General features: G+C 43.4%; 1 protein-coding gene across 1 annotated transcript in view; it reads left to right on the forward strand.

Annotated features, from left to right (window-relative positions):
• Positions 1-659: 659 nt before the first annotated feature.
• The window catches only part of FGF10 (fibroblast growth factor 10), a 78,204-nt gene continuing 56,998 nt past the window's right edge, over positions 660-21,865 (forward strand). The window contains exon 1 of the mRNA XM_090278864.1: positions 660-1,136. Within this exon, the coding sequence (XP_090134990.1) occupies positions 800-1,136 (337 nt within the window). The 5' untranslated portion in view covers positions 660-799. The remainder of the gene's footprint in view (positions 1,137-21,865) is intronic.

Genomic DNA, 21,865 nt, shown 5'->3' on the forward strand with positions numbered 1-21,865 from the left:
CCTCCCCTGCCTCTCCGCCCTGCAAATGAGGTCTGACCAGCAGACGCAGAGCCCACCTCTGGCTCAGCACCACTGACACTGGGACTCCGGGCTGCAACCTGTTTACAAGCCGGCTTCCCAGAGGCGGGGGGAGGGACGCGGGGCCAAACAAAACGCCGCCGCCGTGCCCCCGGACGAGAAGGGACTTTCTGCGGACTTCACCTCCACAGGCACCGCCGAAGAGGGGCGGCCCGAGGGGGAAGAGCGCGGCCGTCGCCGGGCAGCGCCTGCAGCCCTGACAGCCCCGAGGGGACGCGCCCTGCGGGCTGTCCAGCGGCCGGGGCTCCGCGCACGGGGACCCGAGGGCGCAGACCTCCGCGGGCGCACGGCGCTCCCCCGGCCTCGCGCCCCGGCCCCTGCGCGTTTGTTCGCGCTGCTGTCATTTGTTTTTCAGACTTTTTTTCCCCCTCTAACATGGTGAAGCCAGGAAGGAAGACAACAGAGTAGCTCCTGGGGGACTGAAGGGCGAGGACGACCCACGGCACCGTCGCCCCCGGACAGCTCCCGCCGCTGCGGCCCCCCGCCTCCGCCCCCGGACACTGCAGGGGCGCCCCGAGGACCCCGGACGGGAGCGAGGAGAGGCAGCGGCCCTTCCGAGGAGGGATGGGCGGTGGTGCGTTCCCTTCCGGCCAGACCCGCACCCGGAGGGAGCCCGGCAGCGGCCGCCACCTCCAGCCTTCTGGCCGCCGCGCCTCAGGCCTCACCCTTCCAGCATGTTCCTTCTGATAAGACCGTCTCCAGCGCCGAGAGTCTCAGTACAATGTGGAAATGGATGCTGACACATGGTGCCTCAGCCTTTCCCCACCTGCCCGGCTGCTGCGGCTGCTGCTTCTTGTTGCTGTTGCTGGTGTCTTCCGTCCCTGCCACCTGCCAAGCCCTCGGGCAGGACATGGTGTCACCGGAGGCCACCAACTCCTCTTCCTCCTCCTCCTCCTCCTCCTTCTCCTCGCCCCCCAGTGCCGGGAGGCATGTGCGGAGCTACAATCACCTCCAAGGAGATGTCCGCTGGAGAAAGCTCTTCTCCTTCACCAAGTACTTTCTCAAGATCGAGAAGAACGGGAAGGTCAGCGGAACCAAGAAGGAGAACTGCCCGTACAGTAAGTAACAACTGTGCGCGGCCTCCCTCCAGGCGTCCACCCCCACCCCGCACGGGGGGAAATGTGTTCCAGATGTGGCCAGCTAAATATTTACGTCCCCAACCCCTGTAAAATGATTAAGTGGAACACTTTCACACTAAATCACCCCCCCGCCCGCCCCGTGTATACATTGTGCGGCCTCACCCCTCCCTGCGGGGCTCCCTCCACCCCCCCAACTTCTTGTCACCCTATCCGCCCTGTCTCTTGGCTTGTCACTCGCCTCGCAGGACACCGGGGAGCTGTTGCAGCGCACCCCGCTCTGTCTCCGTCACCCTTGCCTGCCTCATCCAACGTCCCCTTCCCCTCCCTTCTGGAAGTGGGTCAAGGAAACACATTTTGTTTCTTTTCGCTGGCAATCTTATTACGAGTTTTTGGGACAGTTTCCTCAAGCTGAAAATAATTACCCGCTGTCAATTAGAGGGGCTTTATGGAAACTTTATTTAAGAAAGAAAAGTCAGTTCCACTCGCTCCCCCCCCACACACACACACCATCTCTTTAGATAGGAGCGAAACATTTTTCTGGTTTTGATTTTTTTTTGGGGGGGGGGTCCCTCCTGTTGGCTTGAGTGATTGCAGGGCTCGCGGTCCGCTTTTCCGGCTCCGCTATTAGTCCTGGGACTGCCTCCCCTCTTGGTAACATGATGCTCCTGTCTGCGTTGTCAATAGCATCTGTGCGGCTTTGTGGTGTCCTGTTGTAGGTTCCTTGTGAACCCTCTCATATTGCAGAGCCCCACTACTACAGCGCTGTGAACATCTGGGGCTGGATTCGCACAGACCTCACACGCATTCCCTTGTCATTCTCCTGTTTTCAAAGTAAAAGTCATAAGTCTGTTTCCATGGCTGGAGTTTCTCCCGTTGGAAAAGGTCTTTCTCCTTATTCCAATCGTGCGCTGGGCTTCTGGGTTTCTTTCCTCTCTTTCTTCCCTCCTTCGGCTCTTTTTCTTCTTTCTCTCTTGCAGGGGTGTGGGCTGGGAGGGGGTGGGGGCCCTCGAAGAGAAGGGTGGGTATTGTGTCTCTTCTTGAATCCGTCCAGCAAAGCCAGATGACTGTTGGCTTCCTTTCCCAGTGACTTTCAAGTGGCGGGTCTTAGTCATCCTCTATTGCTTGCTGTTTGAAAGGGACCTAAGCCTGGGCGGCAGCCCACCAAAAGCAGGGGACAGGGACATTTCAAGTCTTTAATGGCCAGTTAGCAGCGTCTCGAAGGTACTTTCAAGTCCCCTTTTAAAGGGACCCTTCTGTGTCAGCTGTTTGTGAGTCTGAACCAGAACTTAGCATGTTCTTTCTGAGACACTGACAAGAACGAAGACTTCATGTTCTTACTTGGGGACTCGCACACGCTCGGCATTAACTTCTGTTTCTCCTCCGCTGCTGCTTCCATTTACTAAAATTAGCAATAGGTTTACAAGTAATAACAGTTGTAGAAGGATTTTGAAGTATTCGATTTTACGTTTAATATTAAAGGTGTTAAAAGCCCATCGCCTCTATATGCTTTCCATTCAGATGTATAGAAAGTGGCTGGAACAATGTCATTTACGATAAAGATGTTTTCAGTTGTTACGTGAATTCATTAGATTCTCTACCCATAAATGTTATGGTTGATTGAAAACCTGACACATTGTTCAGTAGTGCTGGTGTCATCCAGGCAGGGTGATGGGGACGGAGTGGTCCAAACGCTTACTGATGAGTGAGCTGAGAGGTTAAAATAAATAATACCCATGGACTGAAATTCTTTTTTGTATTTTTAGTTCTTCAAGATAGCTCAAAGCACTATAATAAAATTTGAGAGTGCTACCCTTGAGCAAACTTTCTTTTTTCTTTCTTTTTTGACACTAACTGGGTTCTGCCATTGTTATATGTTGTGTCATTATGGTGGGATACAAGGACCAATCCACACTAGTTTATTTATGCAACTTAAATCACTAATTTCTAAAATAACCATCACTGTGTGATTTATGGTTTAGGAAAACGATATCCAGGGTACAAATTAAATTATATTTTTACAGTTCAGAATTATCTGCAAAGAGAAAAGTACACAACTTTCATGGCATAGACACGAGGGTGGAAAATTTTCATCCTAACTGCCCAAATATGCTAATATTTCTTCCAGATGATAAAGCTTACTAATAGTTCTTGTTAAAATTACAGTGTCTTAGACAGCAGTGCAATCTTAATGAGTGGTTGAAAATGAAATGGGGAGGGTCTTACTCTGTTAAATAATGTCAAACAGTAAATAATGTAGGCTTTTCAAGAACATCTGTATGAAGACATAGCACGTGAAAAGCAGAGGTTGAAAAGGCCTTAATTTCACATGTGGCCGGGTAATCAGAACACTGCTACGATTTCCAGCTGGACTGATTCAGCTGAACTACATGGTATCATTAAGATATTGTCTAAATGTTCCTTAATTACATGTGAACAAACTTTTGCCATGCCTACAGGGTAACCAGCCAGCCAGCCCACCAAATGGTAGCCTGTTAAATATTAGGGTATCTGTCCTCTGAAGAGTGTCAGTTCCTTGTCCAAAAACCACATTTCAGTAACATTTTCCTAAACAAGTTATTAATTATTCTCAATACACAAAGCTGTTCTTTTGAGGTTTGCTTATTTGAAGCTTAATTTTCTTTGTCACTTTTGACCCTAGTGTTATTGCTGCTAAAATACAGTAACAGCTTATCTAAGAGGTTACATGTTTGTGATGTCCTGGGTAATTAAACAACTGTTTCACTGGCTTTTTGCCAACAAAATGCTAACGAAAGGGAAGTAAGGAAATCACCCCTAAGCATTGCAAAATCATTTTTAACTTCTACCTCCAAAGCTGGTTCCCAGAATTTGGATGAGTCCAAAAATACTACATGTGCTAAAGAAACTTCTCTCCACTTGGGCGATTATTATAATTTCTTTTTTTCTTTGGGGAGGGGGGGAGCTGTTTTTTCTTCTTAGCCATTATCGGAGAGTAGAATAAAGGCGGGCAGAGATGAATTATGTTTCCCCTGCTAGAAGCCTGAGAAAGCCTGAATAATTTAGAATAGCTGTGGTGTATCCGTCACTAGATACGCTCAGGCGCATTTAGGTTTGTTTTATCATTCTTTACATCTAGAGCTCTGCCCTTGAAACATTACCACTCGGCTCCAGCTCTGGCCTCCTAGAAAGGCTGGATACAGCTGTTAGGTACCCTTGCAACCGGGACTGGTGTACTGACTTCTGAATGTAAGTGAAACAGCTGTGAGCCTCTCCCGTGGTTGTCACTTGGAGAAGAAGGGAGTCTAGTGCAAAGAAAATGTGTCCCTAAACTTGAGACTACAAAGGATGGATATTCTCAAAATGGAAAGGCACCATGCTCATGAGTCTTCCCAGAAAAGGAGTATGGGAGGCAACAGAGAAATCGGCATGCAGTGAATAGGTCATGTGTGCTTTATCTCATTTAACACTCACAAGAGTCCTATGATTTAGATATAACTATCCCCATTCTTCAACTATGAAAGCGAAGCCTGAAGCAAAGTAAATTACCCAAGGTCATCAGCTGGAATTTGGCAGCGCTGAGAGTTAAGCCTAAGTCTATTTGGTTATATCACTCCTTATTTTGCCTACTTCTCGGCTACTGGTAACACGGATTCTAATATATTAGAAGTGGATACTCCCAAACTATAAAAAAAATTATGCAAAAACATGACTGCTTCTTTCTACGAATACCAGCAGTTCTTCAGAATTAAATTGGAGCGGTAGGAAAACGCCAGTGGAACGGAAATGAACACCTCAAAGGTATCACTGCAGGTAGCTGTACAGCATCAGCCTCTGTGAGGGCACCTTCACTCATTTCAACAGAGGGCATTAGAAATGCACGACTATTTAAGAAAACCCCATGAATGTCATTGTATGTAATAATTGTTTACAGCTGAGGGCTGAATGTTTAATTGATTCCATGTGCAATAAAATAATTTGATTGTAAATACCAGTGTGAAATTGGGCTTTTGCAGAAACTTCTGATATATGATTTAAATGGAGCAAAATCTTAAGAGTCCTAAAGATAGAGAGATGATAGATAGATGATAGATAAATGGAAAAAGCTTTAAAATGAGTGCGTAAATCAAAAAGGCACTTTACCCCATAAAAATGAAAGACGATTGTCCAGGATTAAAGGTTTGTATCATTACTTTTTAACCAAGATGAGAGCTTACTGTAGGAAGTTCAATAAGCAGGAAAATAATTGTTGAGGGAAAGGGGGACTCAAATATTATCTCCTGAAAGTAATACAGGTTTCCTAGGGAGAAAGCCTGTATACAACTTAAGGCTTCCACTGGTGCCCTGTTTAAGTTGTGGTGGTTTCCTGAGCTGGGTTGCATAATTTATAACCGGCAGCATTTAATCACAAGCATCGAGGATTTATGAAGGCGGAAGGCACTGTATTTAATGTTTACGTGACTGGTCCTGTTACCTTTACTGCATTCCTACCATATGGACCCTCCACTTTGATGGCTTTATCATAAATCCATTAAAAATGCACAATTACAGAGAGTTTCCTCTTCATAAACCTGATTTATAACCATCTACCAGAAAGAAGAAAAAAAACAAAAACAGAAATCACATGCCAATATTAAAGTATGAGAATTCAGAGACACCAATCTCTAGGTCTTGGGTAATTATTGCCCAAATATATGGACTACTCTTTCCAAACAAGTTTCATAAAATGATGTTTAAGCATGGAATTTAAAAGAAGAATCATGTCTTACAGAACATGAAGGAAACTCCATTGTATGCGTATTTCTTGTGCATTTTTACTATCCAGTTTAGAGCAAAGTGTTATTCCAGTTGACTTTTTTAGTGTTTAATGAACTTATAGAACATGAATGAGCACTTTAAATTCCTTCACAATTACCTTAATGTTCAGAGGCAAACCCCATTTATTATCCAAATGTCTGACTTTCCATAAGCCAAAATGTTGGAAAAAAGTTGACAGCTCATTTGAAATGGAGCTAATGTTCCTTACATTTATGAGCTGCCTATGAATATCTATATCTTTCCTAAGCCTTAAATGTCTACATGCTTATCCAAAATTGTAGTACAAATGATATTTCTTTATTATGCTTCAGAAGGAAGATGAATGCATGTGTATTAGTTCAAAGTGATCTTAATCTTTCTTAACATTAATTCTGTGAACTTTGCAATGAAGAGTAATTCAGACGACGTTTTTAGTATTACTGTTCCAACATTTGTCAGCATTAATAGTTGATGTTTGCTTAATGTAAGTCAGTAAAATATTAGCATTTCCCTCCAAGAAATTAAAGTTCTCTTTTAATTTTCCAGTATGATGGTACATAAGATTCGTGTTTATATCATTTTAATACAGTTCTGTTTGTCTAGAAAAGTAATGAACCTCATTTTGCCTCAAGTCCTTCATGCAGAAGCACCTTAATTTTTCATGGTGTATTGCAATGGTTGAAGCTCATTTACATTTGCCCTGTGACCAACGGTGTTTATTACTTGCGCTTGCAGATTATAAATGTTTACTTTTCATAATTGGCGCTCTTTCTTTATTCAGTGCCTGTTACCTTTATCCCCGCCTACCAGTCAGTATAGCGTGTGGTAACCCTAGAAATGTGCTTGTAGTGTTAGCGAAAGAGGGTAAGGCTGCGTCTCGGGGAGCCGCCAGCAGCACTTGGGGACTGAATTAATGAATACAAAATGGTCATGCTGTACAGATACAGTTTCAAACCAAGTATGTAATTAGGACAGATTTTACACAAATAGAAAGTTGCAAGATATCTAAAAGGGAGCCAGGTGACCCACCAAGTAATGGTCTTACAGGCTCCCTGGCTTTTAAATCAAGACAGTTGTGTTCTTTCTTTGAACACTGTGTTCTAATTGGAACAATAAATCAAAGGTGACACACGGAGTCGATTCCCACGTAAGGTGGCCAACTGGACAGTGGCTGCTTGCTGCTGCTAACACGTGCATCCAATTACCACTTGGTAGATCCACGGTGCCGCAGTGAGGCATTGCCTCGTTTTATAGTGCGCCCAATAATTCTTCACCCTGAGTCTGTCCGACTTTGCCTATATCTAATCCGTCAGTATGTGTGTTATCATTAATGAGGAATTTTCGCATGTCTGGCATGCTTCCTACAATGAATAATGACATTGAGATATTAATGAGTCATTTCATGAATCAGAATAGAGGAGGTATCGATTCAGTCACTGTATCCCCAACTTCAAGTAATTGTCAACTAAACAGAACCTAATAATTAAATTAACACTAGAACTTATGAACAGCGTAGTTTAACTACAACCTAGTTCTACATAGTAACAGTTAACTATGAAATGAAGAACTTTTTTTAAAAGTCATTTTTTTTTCTATAATGATTATTATTTTCTTTGAAGGTCCTTGAGGTACTGAGCTTCACTGAAAAACACCCGCGGTGGTTCATCCTTAACCTTTTCTGAGGCATTGCCTTGTTTAAGAATAACTTGACATATTCATAGAGTCTTTACAACTCAAGGCCCATCAACTTCTTGCTAATAGTTCTGTCTTAAGGCAGTTTTACTTCTGAAATATCGGCCACCTGTGACAGCCCTGCCTCTGAGGCCTCGTGAATCCTTAGGACTTTATCACCGCTTCACCACTCCATTATTTTCTCCCCCTTTTCTTCCCTTTTTTTTTTTCCCCTTCTCCTTGGTTTCTAAACCCCTGACGTACCATTTCATCCATTATCAATGCTTAGCATTGCATGGTACAGTGAGGGTCAGTGGCCTAGACAGTCTTGAATGTGTGGCATCCAAAATAGATAGTTGATATTCGATGCATGAATTCTTCAGCCAAGCCAACAGACTCCCAAGGGAGCCTTTTCTCATTTTGAATCCCCTTTGACGTCTCCCTTGCCCCAGCATGCAAGCCAATTTCTTATAGCTTTGCCCTTTAGTGAAGTTGGCAAACCACAGATAAGCACTTTCTGAGAATGGGTGCTGGCTGTCTGGTGACTAAATCATCATTCTGCATTTTATCTCCAGGTGAAATACTCTGTTCCCAGTTACTCTCCCTGTTGGTTCATTTTACCTTCCTTCCACATTGTTTTCGTACATGCAGCATGTACCAGCTACTTTGTCAACTTCCTTATCGTCTGCCTTTGTCTGGACTCTTCTAAGAGGAAGAGAGTGAAGATGATTTAGGAAATCAAATAATTATTCCTCTTCTGTTTCAGTCATCATTTATTTTGAAGAAGATGAATGCTACTTTAGAAGTCTTTAATAGTTCCAACTTCCAGAATTTCCCTTAGGTTATGAAGCTTCTGTGTACAACCCTGCCAAATGTCGCTCCTTAAAATGAAACCCACATTCTCATTGATAGTGGTTCCCAAAGGGGGGGAAATGTACAATACACAGGCATGTACACTCCAGGCTGACCAAATATAGAAATGGACATATCTCTATTAGAAAGATTTTGAGATGCTGACAGAAGTTAGATTTCTAATTACAAGCCCACCTGTGTTCTTATCTTTCACTGATGGCTGAATTATTCATATTATATGCAGAAGCTGACTATTTACATATGTTAAATTGATTGTTACTGTAACAAAAATTAAATGCCAAGTTTCCTTTTATAGTTGGTTTCAAATTATATAGAACTATAGATATAAATATATTTCTAAAACCTAAAAAGTTTTGATGTATTGATAGTTATTCAAAGAAGAATTAATATTTTGCAACGTGGGGGAAATGGTAATACATGGATTTAAATTGTATGCTATTTATGATGTGCAGTGAGCTATATTTAAACACAATGCTATTAATTACAGTCATTACCATTGTAGTAAAACAGATTTGTAGGACATATTTTGGAATAGCTCTGCAGAAGGACATGATTTCACAAACATGCTAAGGATGCTTAACAGAATTACAGAAGTGCTTTAAAGCTGAAGCAAGACGGCTGGTAAAAGGCATATAATTAGGACGGTAGAAGCCAGAGGAAAAGCAGAAGAGGCCATAGAGCATTTAGACAGACTGCGAAGGGAGGAGGAGATGTTTGGCCAGAGTGATGAAGACAAGGGTTTTGAACTCCCAGGGAAGAAATCAAACTAATGAGTAGCACCGCACAGGGCTGACAGGACAAGGAAGGTGTGAGGGAAATATGACCCCAGCCCTGGCGTTTGACTGCTTGTTAAATGGACTGAAATGAGAGCCTGTGATCTGAAAGGAATCCCGCTGAAGGAATCGCAGCCACAGTATCAGTCAGGGGAGCGAAGTCCCAGTTCCTGCTGGCAGCGAGCGGGCGGAGGGGCTCCAAGTGTGGACTTGAATCAAAAGTGATCACGGATCTGGGCCTGGATGGAAAGTGAGCTTTGAAGACACAGGGGTGGGGGCATGTGAGGCTCCAAATCCCCAGACGATAGGGCATTATTTGGGCAAGTCATCATCAGTAACACAAGGATAGTCCCAATCCTTACCTCTTTCCTACATGGTAAAGATTGAATGAGGCCATTCCTTTATTCGACAGGAATTTATTGAGTGCCTGCTTTGTGTCGGGTACTCTGTGACACTTGCATAGAGCACTGAGCAAACAACCCCGGTTCCCCTCTCCCAAAGCTTTCCTCCACAGAAGCAAAAACTAGACAAGGAAGCAAGGAGATAAGGATGAAAACCTGCCGGCTCTGTAACAGAACTGTCGGGAACTCTTCCGAACCTCATGGCGAGAGAAGCATTTTGAAGGTGGGTGCGGGGGAACTGCATGGGGCGAGTCTAACGCCTCCCCCAAAAGTATGGAAAAGGCACACAGAGTCCAGGCTGGGTGAGAAATTTGAAGGAGGCGTAGTGCATGCACATAATAGCTCATCGGGCTTCGCACATAAGAAGCCCTCATCAGGTGGATACTGTAACAAATAACTGTGATGCTTCTCCTTGGGGGAAGGGAAAGCGTTGGAAGAGCAACTAGATGATTTGCTGAAGCGGGAATTAAAATACTGGAGTGGAAAAAAAGAGGCAGGAATAAGGAACACACCTGGTATTTTTTAAAAAGGGAAATACTAGACCTTCTGAAGTTATTTAAGATTTAGAACGGCAGTGTTTATAATGTTGTGACGTTTGAGGGAAAGAGTAGAAGCCCGGTCCATTAAAGAGACTAGCTGCAATATTTGAAAATTGGAAGTAACTTGAGGAGTGAGTGAAGAGCTGAAAATAAAGAATAGAAGACAACAACTGTATTCAAGTACACTTAGAACTACAGAAGAGATCAGAAGGAAGGAAAAAACCAGAAGAGGGCCCAAACAGGTAACTGTGGACACTGGGAGAAAAAGACGGATCATTTCATGGAAGGCAGAAGGAAGAGTGACTCAGTTTTTAAACATTTCAAAACAAATCTACTATTTCAGGTTACAATATGCTTTGAAACCAGGATTATCACAGTTGCTCAGCTTTCCGTAAATTCTGCAGTGAAGTGTCTCATTTCTCATCCCATGGCTGTGACCTTTTTGGCCCATGCCCTCCAAGAGCCTGCGATCCAGAGATAGAGACAGGAGAATGTCACAGGGAGCTGGGAGATAATATAAGGCCATTCGTACTAAATGCCAAAGAAGCAGAGCAGAAAAACAGCAACCTGCAAGAGAGAACGGGGTGCGCAACCTGAGGAGGGTCACACTGAGAATAAGGGACGTCAGCTTGACCTAGAGGTAGATAAAAAGAGAGGAGTAAGAATATCATGAAGTTTTCAGGAAACAACAGGCAGTCCAGCAGGCTGAAGCAGAATTGACAAACTAGTGGGTATGTTAGGAAACTCCAAGTAAAATACACTGAAATATGCTAGCACGTGGGAGCGAAGCGTGTCAGTATCCTTAGACTTGAGGACTTAATTTTTTTTTTTTTGCTCTAATATGGGTTAGCATGGTTTTCACTTAAAATCAGCCTTTATTTGTTTATTTTACTTTTTGAAGTAAAGAATAAACAAAAAGAAAGCACAGGGATATTTGGAAAAAAAATATAAGCTACACTACAATTGACATAACCTAAATACATTATAATTGCAGTTTGATTGGAAAACAAAAACAGTACTCAATTTATACTAGGAGCAGGAAACTGTAGTTCTCCTGATATGCACCAAATGTCATCATCTTCAGCATTCGTGATCTACTAAATGGTCCTAACTTAAAAAGCTTAACAGTCCCCACTGCAGACGTTCACACATGTATGTCCCTGGGAAGGGGTCTGTCCTTTCCCAGCAGGCCCCCAAGGAAACATATGAGGCTTCAGAATTGCCTGCTGCCCTTGCGCATTTTCCTGGTCATTCCTGTTGTAAAACACCTTAGCTGGACTTGGTTTCGGTGAGTAGAAAAAGACACAAAGTAGACTACAGCGCTTCATCTGGCGAAGGAGTACGCTTAACTACTTATTTATAAGACACACTCGGAGCAGGGTGCAGCCTGTGTGCAGCGGGGCCCACTGGCAAGACCTTCAACTTTGGAGACAAACGTCTTGATGCGTCATCTAGGTTCCTAAGCTGCGTGGCTTTGGGTGAGTTCCTCCCTGGGTCTTGAGCTCTGCAGCTGTTAAGTGAGGATGAGAGTATCACCTGCCTCAATCACTGCTGGAAGGATGTGTTTGTAAATTCACAAATGAGGCTGTAAATGTGAAGTTCTCAGCACAGGGTCAGGCACATTTTAGGAGCTCCGAAATGTTAGTTCTCTTCACTGTTTTATACTATGACTACTGGGTTGTTTTTAATGATACCACTTAATGAAAAGACGTCTAAGTCATGGGATAATAAACAATTTAGACAGGAAGTAGATATCCTCTCGCCTTACTTTACGTTATTGGTTATAAAGCACTTGAATGTTTTCATCAATTGGTTGTCAGAAATGGATTAAGTGTAATCATTGTCACTGCTGTGCTATACTGACCTCGATGAGAAAATTGAGTTTAAAAGTTACGGTGCCAGCCCGCAGCATTGGTGAGTCAAGATTCCAACCTGGGCCAATCTTAGCTAACGTGACCCTCTGTCTTGTCGTGTCTGGGACGGTCTCAGTGTGCATCCCTCGTTCTAGCACATTATTAACAGCACCCTGTTCATTCTCAAAGTATCCCAGTACAGAATCACTCCAGTCTTAGCCAGTCTGATCTGCGTGAGGCTCAAATCCACACCAGCTGATTTCCTATGAAATATCTACAGGTCTTCCCAACGTCCTTAGAATAATAGCAGCATACTTTTTGCATGTTTTGATGTGTTCCCTACCAACCCCTCCCACCTCATTTCTTACGATACCCCCCATTACAGACACACTGAGCTGATGTTAGTTCTAGAACATGCCCGTCCCGCACATGCAGCATCTGCACACATGACTAGATCTGGCTGGAGTGACGTGCCTGCCCCTGTTGTCCCCAGTGCTGCTTCCTTTCAGGTGTCAGGTAGATGTCACCTCTAGAAAGCTTTCCTGATCACTGTCATCCCCCAAACCTGTGTTCCCCAATGCCCTGTATCTAATATTTGAACCTGGTCTCACATTTGATTAATTTACCCATGTAGTTTCCTCACACACAGAGAGCTCGGGGGGGGTCGGGGGGTGGGGGACTGGGTGGATCCCATGGACTTTTACATGAAACCCTAATACCGTGTCTGGCATGGAATGGCTCCTCACTGTGTATTTATCAGGTAAATTGCCCTTTGTAACTGTGTCCTTGACACAAGTCATCAAGACTCCCTTTGATTTAGTCACCTGGCCTAGAAAGTGTGACTAATACACTGCCTACCTAAAAAACCATGGTGAAGTAAATTGTGTTTTAAAATTTTCATTCAGTTATGCGTTCTTCAATTCCGAGAATTTAGAAAAGAAGTGAGGGCCATCAATTACGTAAATGAATGTTACGTATTTAATTGCATACAAACGTGTGAATGGAAATATTGTGTAATCCTTGCAATGGGTTGTTTCCTGTATTTCTCCGGCTTCCCTAAGGCTACTGTTGGCTGTGTTCAGCGGATAGAAGTGATGACTGGACCCCACTTTAAAATTGAGACTGGCTGTGAAATAGCTATGTATGGTTTCAGTGTTGCATTTGGGCTCGGGGTGATTGGGTAACAAGAAACAAGTGATTCTTGGTGATTTCTTTAGAGAAGAATAATGAACTGCAAAGAGGGGGAATAAAGGGACAAGGTTCATACTCTCGGCTGTGTTGACACGTTTGCTGTGCGATCCTAGGCAGGTCTTTACTTTATCTTGCCCTCAGAGACTTCGTCTATGAAATGAGCGTATTGAACTAAATGATTATTATTTTTGTCCAATATGCTCATTTTCTAGAGTAAGGACTAGCTTCGTGGAGCATACCTATTAGGAGATAATAAATCTAGTATGCTGAATAATAGCTACCTAAACCTATCAGGTCCTAATCGCTGGAACCTGTGAATGTTGTTCTGTAGGACACAATTTTTGCAGATGTGACCAAATTAAGGATCTAGAGATGAGAGGATCCTGCATTATCCAGGTGGACGCTAAATGTGATTACTTGTTCTTACAAGAGAGACAGAGAAAGGTTAAACTCGTGGAGAAGGCAGAGCAGGATTTGATGATGGAAGCCAAGAAGGAGAGGCTTGTAGATGCAAGGCTTTGGCTTTTAAGACAGATGAAGGCCCCATGAGCCAAGGAATGGAGCTGCAGATGCTGGCAGAGGAGAGAAACAGATTTTCCCTCTAGAGCCAATGGAGGGAATTCCGCCCTGTTGTTGTCTTGTTTTGGGCCCAGTGACACTGATAGTGGACTTCTGGCTTCCAGAACTGTGAGAGAATAAATGTCTATTGTTTGAAGATATCAACCTTTGGTAATTGGTTATAGCAGCCACAGGGAACTAACACGGATTTTTATACTCAAAGTGGGGTGCTCTTGGAACAAATACTTAACATGTGGAAGTGCCTTTGGAATTGGATAATGAGTACAGGCTGAAAGAATTTTGAGGCAATGATAGAAATGCCTAACCTGCCTTCAACAGACGTCTGGTGGAAATAGGGACATTGGAGGCACCGTGGCGGGGGGGTGGGGGGGGGCTCAGAAGGAAGGGAAGAGCGCAGTAGAGAAAGCCTGAGTCATCTTCGAGAATACATAATCTTCATCACCAGAATGCTGGCCGAAATACAACTATTAAAAGTGCTCCTGGTGGGAGCATGTTACTGAAAACCAGGGGGAAGGCAGCCCCTGTCATAATGGGGCAGACACTCAGCTGAACTGGGCCTTGATTTGCAGGGAAAGCAAAATGTGAAAGAGATGAACTTGGAAATTGAGCTGATGAGATTTCCAAGAAAAATGTTCAGGGTGAAGCCTAGTTTCTTGTTGCTGCTTATAGTAAAGCGTGAGAGGAAAGAGGTAAAGCGAGGAAGGACGCGTGAAATAAAATAGAACTGGGACTTGATTTGCAAATTTCTCGGCCTATCCAAATTGCGAAAGAGGCTAAATTAGGAGGTTTACTATGAAGAAAGTGTGCTCTAAAGAAAAGGCCAAGGGTATGGCTGGGCGGCCTTGTGTTAGCGCTGAAAGATTAGGCATGTGACTGATGGGTTCCCCCAGCCATCTCAACAAAGCTAGGAATGGAGATTATCAAAGAAAGATCTCAGGAGGACCATCTTGTCCCCTGAGCTGAATGCCTGCGATATATACAGGAGACACACACAGCTTTTTAGAATGTTGTATCAGCAGAAACACTGCCAGGTTGGACCAAAAAAGACAGAGTTAAGACCAAATGAAAGCAAGCTCTCAGACTCCCAAAATTCTGGAGACAGGAAATAGGCTGATAAAACTATTCACTGCAAACATGGGGCTTTCAAGCAAAAGGACGGGTCTCTGGTGAGCACAGAGCCTTGGTCACAAAGGGCAGAAGCGCAGGGCAGAGGCAGAGAACCTACCCATAGGCCTAGAGGCAGGGCCCTCAACCACAATGGACTCTTCCCGGGCCTCAGAACGTAGCTGAATTTTTTCCTGCCAGATTTTGAAATTGGTTGGGACTGGTGAGGCTTTTCTTCCTTCCGTTTTTCCCTTTCTGTAATGAAAATGTGCATAATTGCTGTACTATGCCTATCCCACCATTGTGTTTTGGAACAGATACCTTATTTCCTGGTTTTTACAGATCCAGAATAGAGAAGCTTTTGCCTCAAGATAGATCATAGCCAGTCTCACCCACACCTGATTTAGATGATTTAGATGACGAGGTCTGGGAGTTTGGAGCTGATGATATTTAAATGAGATCTTGGACTGCAGTTTATGCTATAATGTGTGGTAACTTTGGGGGATGGGGTGGATTTAGTTTACCTATTGGGATGGATGTGAATTCTGGGCTCTAGAAGGTGGACTGGAGAGGGTGAATAATGGCTGTTGGAAGCTATCAGATCCTGATCTCTGAAGCTGTGAGTGTTATACGAGCATAGTAAGTTTACACTATATAAAGCATTAAAGTTTTGCGTATGTAATTAAATTAAGGATATTGAAATGAGATTATCCTGGATTATCCAACCAGGCCCTAAATACCACCACCAATGTCTTTATAACATAGAAGCAGCGGAAGACTAGATATATACCCCGAAGGCAGAGGCTGATTTGATGACGGAAGCAGAGGGAGAGATCGGAAGATGCTATATTGTTGGCTTTGGAGATAGAGGAAGAGTCCTGAGCCCAGGAATGTGGCCCAAGGACTGGTGTGCCCCTAGGGATCCCAACATCTCCTTTCAGTCCAGTGAAACTGATATGGGGCTGCTGGCTTCCAGAACTGTGAACGAGTGAGTTTCTGTGGTTTTAAGCCACCGGTTTTGTGGTCATCTCTTCGAGCAGCCTTGGGAAGCTGATACTGTAAACTGTGACAGCGTGATGTGGTCTCAATTGAGGATAATTTGACAAAACAGCACCTCCTCTCGGAAATCACTGAGCAAGGACTCACAGATGTGAGTTCAAACACTTGATCCACTTCTTATCCATTGTGTGACTGAGATACATCTCCGAGCTTCTCAGCCTTCCCCTTATTAATGAAGATGAGAACAATTTATGGGAAATTAGCGAGCAAAGTATCAGACTCAGAAGGGAACCTTACGTTTTAGTTTAGTCTAAGTTGTTAAGTTCCCAGGACGATGTGTTAAACGTTGCTTAAAAATATAGTGCATTTGCTCAGGGGCGCCTGACTGCTGGGCACTATGGCAGCAAAGGAGTGACTTGGGTGGTTTTGTGCAGAACCTGGCTGGATAGATGGTCTGTTTGTTCACTGGGTCATAAATTCTATCTGGATTCAAGGCAGGTGTTCTCTCCCGCCTCGTGGGTCCAAGGCCCACTCTCCTGAGAACCTTTCCAACCTAACGGGGATCCTTTAGAGTTCAGGGTGACAGAAGATCCATTGAATCCATGGATAAGAGGTACAATTAAGAGGGAGGGGAGTGCCCTTTCTGATGCACTGCAGTGTTCAAATCTGGGGACATTGGTGCGCATTTGTTGCTTTCTTTGGAACCCTGCACCCCGTCTCCGCCTTCACAACGGATAAAACGCATGTAACATCCTGTTTCAGCCTCTCACATCTAAAAATATTTCCACGACAGGGCAACTCTCAAAATGTATTATCCTAGACAAAAAGCATGATTCTAACACTGGCATTTCCTTTAACAGAAAAGTGGTTTGTCACCCGAACAGGGGCTGTGGAAGCTGCAGGCGGTAGTGAACGTTCCCCATTGTCTTGGAGCCACGGGGCTCTTCGGCACTTGGGCTGCCGGGCATATCTTCGAATTCAGTGTCATGAGCCCGCTGCCTTTTCTCTTTCACATTCTTTGTTAGCGGAGCGCTGAAGCTATAGTGATTTGAGAAGACAGGGAATGGTTGGGATACTGTGTGCCATCAGGAATAGCGCTCTGCTGTATGGGGCATGGATTAGCTTGACCCAGGATTAGCTTGGGCCCAGCGAGCAAGCCAGCGATGGGGACCAATCCCCCAGCCTTGGTGGCATTCAAAGGTTTCTACATGTATTCTCTGAGACCAGGCAAATAGTGTAGGTCTTTCCGAATCCACAAGAGGCTTCTGGAACTTCCTTAGTGATGGAGCGACCGCTGAGACCGTTGTGAGGTTGGGTTTGAGATCCAGCCCCTACCCGTTTCTCTTAATAAAAATAAGGTTCCTCTAACGGGTACTTAGGGAAGAGGGTTGAAGCCCATGGAGAAAGAGGCCGGATTTGCAATAGCTGATCATATGCAATACTTAGTATTTCTCAAACTTGGGTTTATGGACCATGTGATCCGAAGGACTAGGGTGTTTGCTCAAAATGCAAATTATAAAGTCCTATTCCAGAAGGCCTGCCCAGGGGAGGAGGGGTGGATGAGGGGTGCGTGCAAGGAAACCTGAACTTTAATAAACACCCCAATCATTTCTTAATCCCAGCAGACCTCTGAGAGACAATAAAATGAAGGGCGCTGCTAAGTGAAGTGGGGATGTGCTGGGATGAAAGGGCAAAGCCACCGTGAGCTCCGAATGAGCAGAAAGGTTGGCAGAAGAGATTTCTTACACAGAGGCCGTGTTTGCAGATTTTCCATCCTCACACATATTGTGCCAGCGGAGAAACTGCCAGGAGAAAGAGGAAGTCCCTTTTGAAGTGAAAACATGCTCATGTTTAAGTAGTTCTTGGTTGGTGGGAGACTTTCCAATAAATCTTAGATTAGATCAGTTTCAACTCACTATTGTAAACATGCGAAATCTGGGTGAGGATGGCAAGGCATGGCACCTACCAATGCCGGCTATTTGTCCCCACGTCCAAGTGTTCTCCCTCTGCTATTTATGAGCAAGAGCTGGGATGCTACACCAAATGACAATGGTATAAACAAAATCTCAGAGATTCGGGGCTCCTCCCTACTTTTTTTAAAAAACCACAGGAATTTGTATATATCCGCCTCCAACCCCAAGAGTGTTGACCAGAGCCTGGCCCTCAACGTGACTGCCGGAGTCCGTGGCACGGCTTCCAACGCTGGACATGTGGAGAAGAGAATATTGATGAGATGCCATCATTTCCTTGGGGACATTCTTTTGAACTCGAGCAGCCCCTTCATGTCTTATCTGTTACTGAGAGGAATTCCTCTTTTATTTGGAGAAATTCTTTCTTTCGGGTGTGGAAATCAGTTTTGTTTCAGTTCCTGTAAATGACCCTTTTGTCAGCTATGGGGACTGTCCTACAGGAAAAGCTGCAACTATGTCCACCTTGGGTGTCCCATGGGCATGAAAGTTACAGGCCCTCCTCCTGGTGTCATGACAATTTTTTATACCTCCAAAAGACACCTGAGACCAGATGGACAGCCCATATCACACAGGAACTGTCCCCAGCAAAGTCACAGGGAATGTGACTGGAAATGTTAACAAAAATTGAAAACACTTAGCACACCCTCTGATGCATCTTCTTTTTTTTCTCTCTGTGTTTTGTATACATATTTCTTCTTTGACCTAAAGGCTTCCAAGTCACTTAATAAGATTAACTAGAACCTGTTTAGCTTAGCTTAGCAGTTTATAACCACTGCCATTGGCCATGATTTATTGGTCCAAGATGGTTATTGTACTGGTCAACCTAAAGTGCCGGGACTGGGTTTTTCACAATCCAAAAAGACTTCCTAGGGTTTGAAATTATTTGCTATATCCTGTTACGCTATGATTCATTTATCCAAAGGCATTTTGCCCTAATATTTTGTGCTCCGAGGAATGCTACAAATTAGTTGAACTATTAAAGACTCTGAAATTGAACACTAATTTTATTCACTGCGAAAAAGGCCATCTGTCAATTATCAGATCATTTTTCCTTTTGGTGACAATAATTATAGAATAAAAGCATGCTGTTCTAGACTCTTCTGCCATCCTATGCCCTAATGTAGTGAGTGACACTTGAATTGACAAAGTTTTCAACTTGTAACAGTGACATTTTGTGATGCGGTGGCACTGGACACTGGAAAGAGAAAAATTAGAATTTGGAATAAGTGCTATTACTAAATTCATTCTTATTTTATATTGAAAAGTTAAGCGTTCGGTACTATGCCTGCAATCTCTTAGACTGACTACATAAAAAGTCCCTGTGTTTCTATGTTGATCATGGAATATATTTTGAGGCCATTCAGCTCTAATCCACACACGGGCTCCCCACGTGCCCTTGTTCATCATTTTGGATAGGGGCAGAATCCACTGGATGAAGAAGTAAAGCTTGCTTTTTTTTTTTTTTTTTTTTTAAAGCACTATAACAAGGATTGTTTGAGGCAGCATGGAGTGATTGACTTAAACCGATTGAACAGTGTCAGCTGTTTCAGTGCCGGTTTATAATGGGATAAAATAATAATAACAGCTGATGGTACCCTATGCTTAGTTAGGCCTAAATACTTCACAGGTGTCCTCATTTAATCTCCGAACAGCCCTAGGAGGTGACTGCCGGCACCATTCTAATTTATACGCAGATGGGAAAAGCTGAAGCCGCCAAGAGACTGAAAAACTTAACTGAAGTCTTACAGCTAATAAAGTGGTGAAGGTAGAATTTGAACCTGGTGAAAGTGACTTCAGCGGCCATGCGCTTCCTCACTATCATATTGTGCTCTTCCATAAAATAAAATATACAAGTCTCATTTAAAAATCCTTTAGTCAGGCAGAGACAAACTGGACGCTATGGTACATCAGCATATTAAATTTTATAGCTGGCAGAGCCTTATGTAGTATTCTATGCTTTTTTTAATTCAACTTCACCTACATAGATACCAAAGACTGTCACTCCTTACCATTGATAAGTTTTTACTGAAAGCCTCAAAAATCTGGCTCCTGGTCACTTTTGTCTTGATACGCCCAAAGACAAAAACAAAGCAAAGGGGGAGAATCGGTGCTTTTCCAGTAGTAACCCTTTTAAAGAATGTTCACTGACATTTTAAAAATAAAGTTTTATTGTGCTTTAATTTTTCCAGCTTCAAATTCTTTATGTCATTTATTTAATATCAGATGAGACTTTTGACCCAATCACATATGAGGAGAAAATATTTATTCTGTTTTCCTGCAGTTTGGAAACTATTTGTCTTGGTGTCACACTGCCCAAAGACATCCTCTTCCACTAAGAAAGCAAAGTTTTAGTAGAGTTTACTTAGAATTGCTGATATTTTTCTTTTTACTTAATGTTCCCATAATGCCCAAGTTCAACCCCTGAAGTCTTCTGTTTGTTAATGTCATCCGTATTAAGCTCCTACACATACATGTAGCCAGCTTTAAGTCCAAAGCAGAACTTTAAAAAGATACAGATATCTAATCAAATGAAAGATCTATTTCCTCACCTTTGCAAATGTCTTTCCTAATGAATTTCAACCAAACTAACCTAGAAGCAACTTTTGGCATACCTCACGTTAATGGCAGATTTGCTTTCTACTTTTGAAGGCAAATTGATATTCACAAATCATACGTCACAAGCCACTCAAAGTGTCAGAATCCCACAGCAGGCCCATGGTGGCTTGTTAATCTCTCTTGTTTAAAGGAAACAGGCTAATTCACTTAAATATAATGAAAGCCATGCCTACTCCGGCCCAGTCCCTCAAAGAGTGTCAGCCCATGCAAGTCCTTCCTTCCCTCTTTACTTCCTTTCCTGGCTCTGGCAATTAAACACGAAGCAAAGAAGCAATGGTTTCCTAAATGCTGCCATGTCTCAGTTACTTCAGGTGCCACCTATGTACAAAATGTGGAAGGCTTGTTTTTTGAGCATTAAAAATACACACAAGTAGGGAACCCCTGCCCGCGTTTCACCATTGTTTTCAACAACGCATCAAAGATAAACCAGGATGCCAAATCAAGGGGCCAGATGTATATATAACCTTTTGCCCTCATTATTCATTATTCTAATTGGCTTCCATTAGGGGGAGGGAAGGAAAAATAAAACAGTACAAAATAGGGAAGAACTGATACAGAGGTGGGAGAGGGAACTTTTACAGCGGATTGGCTAAAATCTGGACCCATTATGATCATGATGGAGAGCAGTTTCCAAAAGGATCAAATAAGAGATGGTTGGTATAATATTAACAGAAAGACGGAAAACATTCATCTTAATTCATGCGCCCAGAAATTGTCCAACTGTGGTAAATCGTTCCCAAGATACATTTATTATTTGTAACATTTCTCATAGTGACGTTTATTTTTGTACTTTGAAGAGTCAAATCTGCTCTGACTGCCTAGTACACAAGACCCACACACTCTGGGCTAATTGTTTTTGCAGTGATTTTTACACCTTAACCTTGTGCATGTTTCCTTTTTGATAGCACTGTCTATTGGTGGCTCTCCTTGCTGAAACTGCCTGCCACATGTAGGTCTTCCTATCACGTACCTGGGCCTGCGCTGAAAACTTCCTAGGATGAAACAGACTGTCACTGTGAACATGTGTCTTCATCAAGGCTGAGAGTCCTAAGACTGAAAATCTGAGCATTAGGGCACGGAGGGGGGAAAACAATTTTCATTGCAAGCATACTGTACATGTTAGTCATGGCTCAGTGGAGCAGGAGTGTTACGGAGCAAGAGTGGGGTTTTGTAGTTTCTTCTAAATGTATTTTTCAATAGCATTACAGACTCAGAATTGATGAGGAAAGGAAGATACAAACACCAAAAACAAAGTCTGTCCCTTGGCAAATTATTTGAGAACTGAATTAACCACGAGGAAATGGCATAAAGAGGCTGCAAGGAGATGATTGATTGAAGAGCTCCAGAAGGTGGCAATGTCTGAGGT

The sequence above is a fragment of the Furipterus horrens genome, unplaced genomic scaffold (genome assembly GCF_987537825.1).
Source record: "Furipterus horrens unplaced genomic scaffold, mFurHor1.1.pri manual_scaffold_5, whole genome shotgun sequence".
NCBI lineage: Eukaryota > Metazoa > Chordata > Mammalia > Chiroptera > Furipteridae > Furipterus > Furipterus horrens.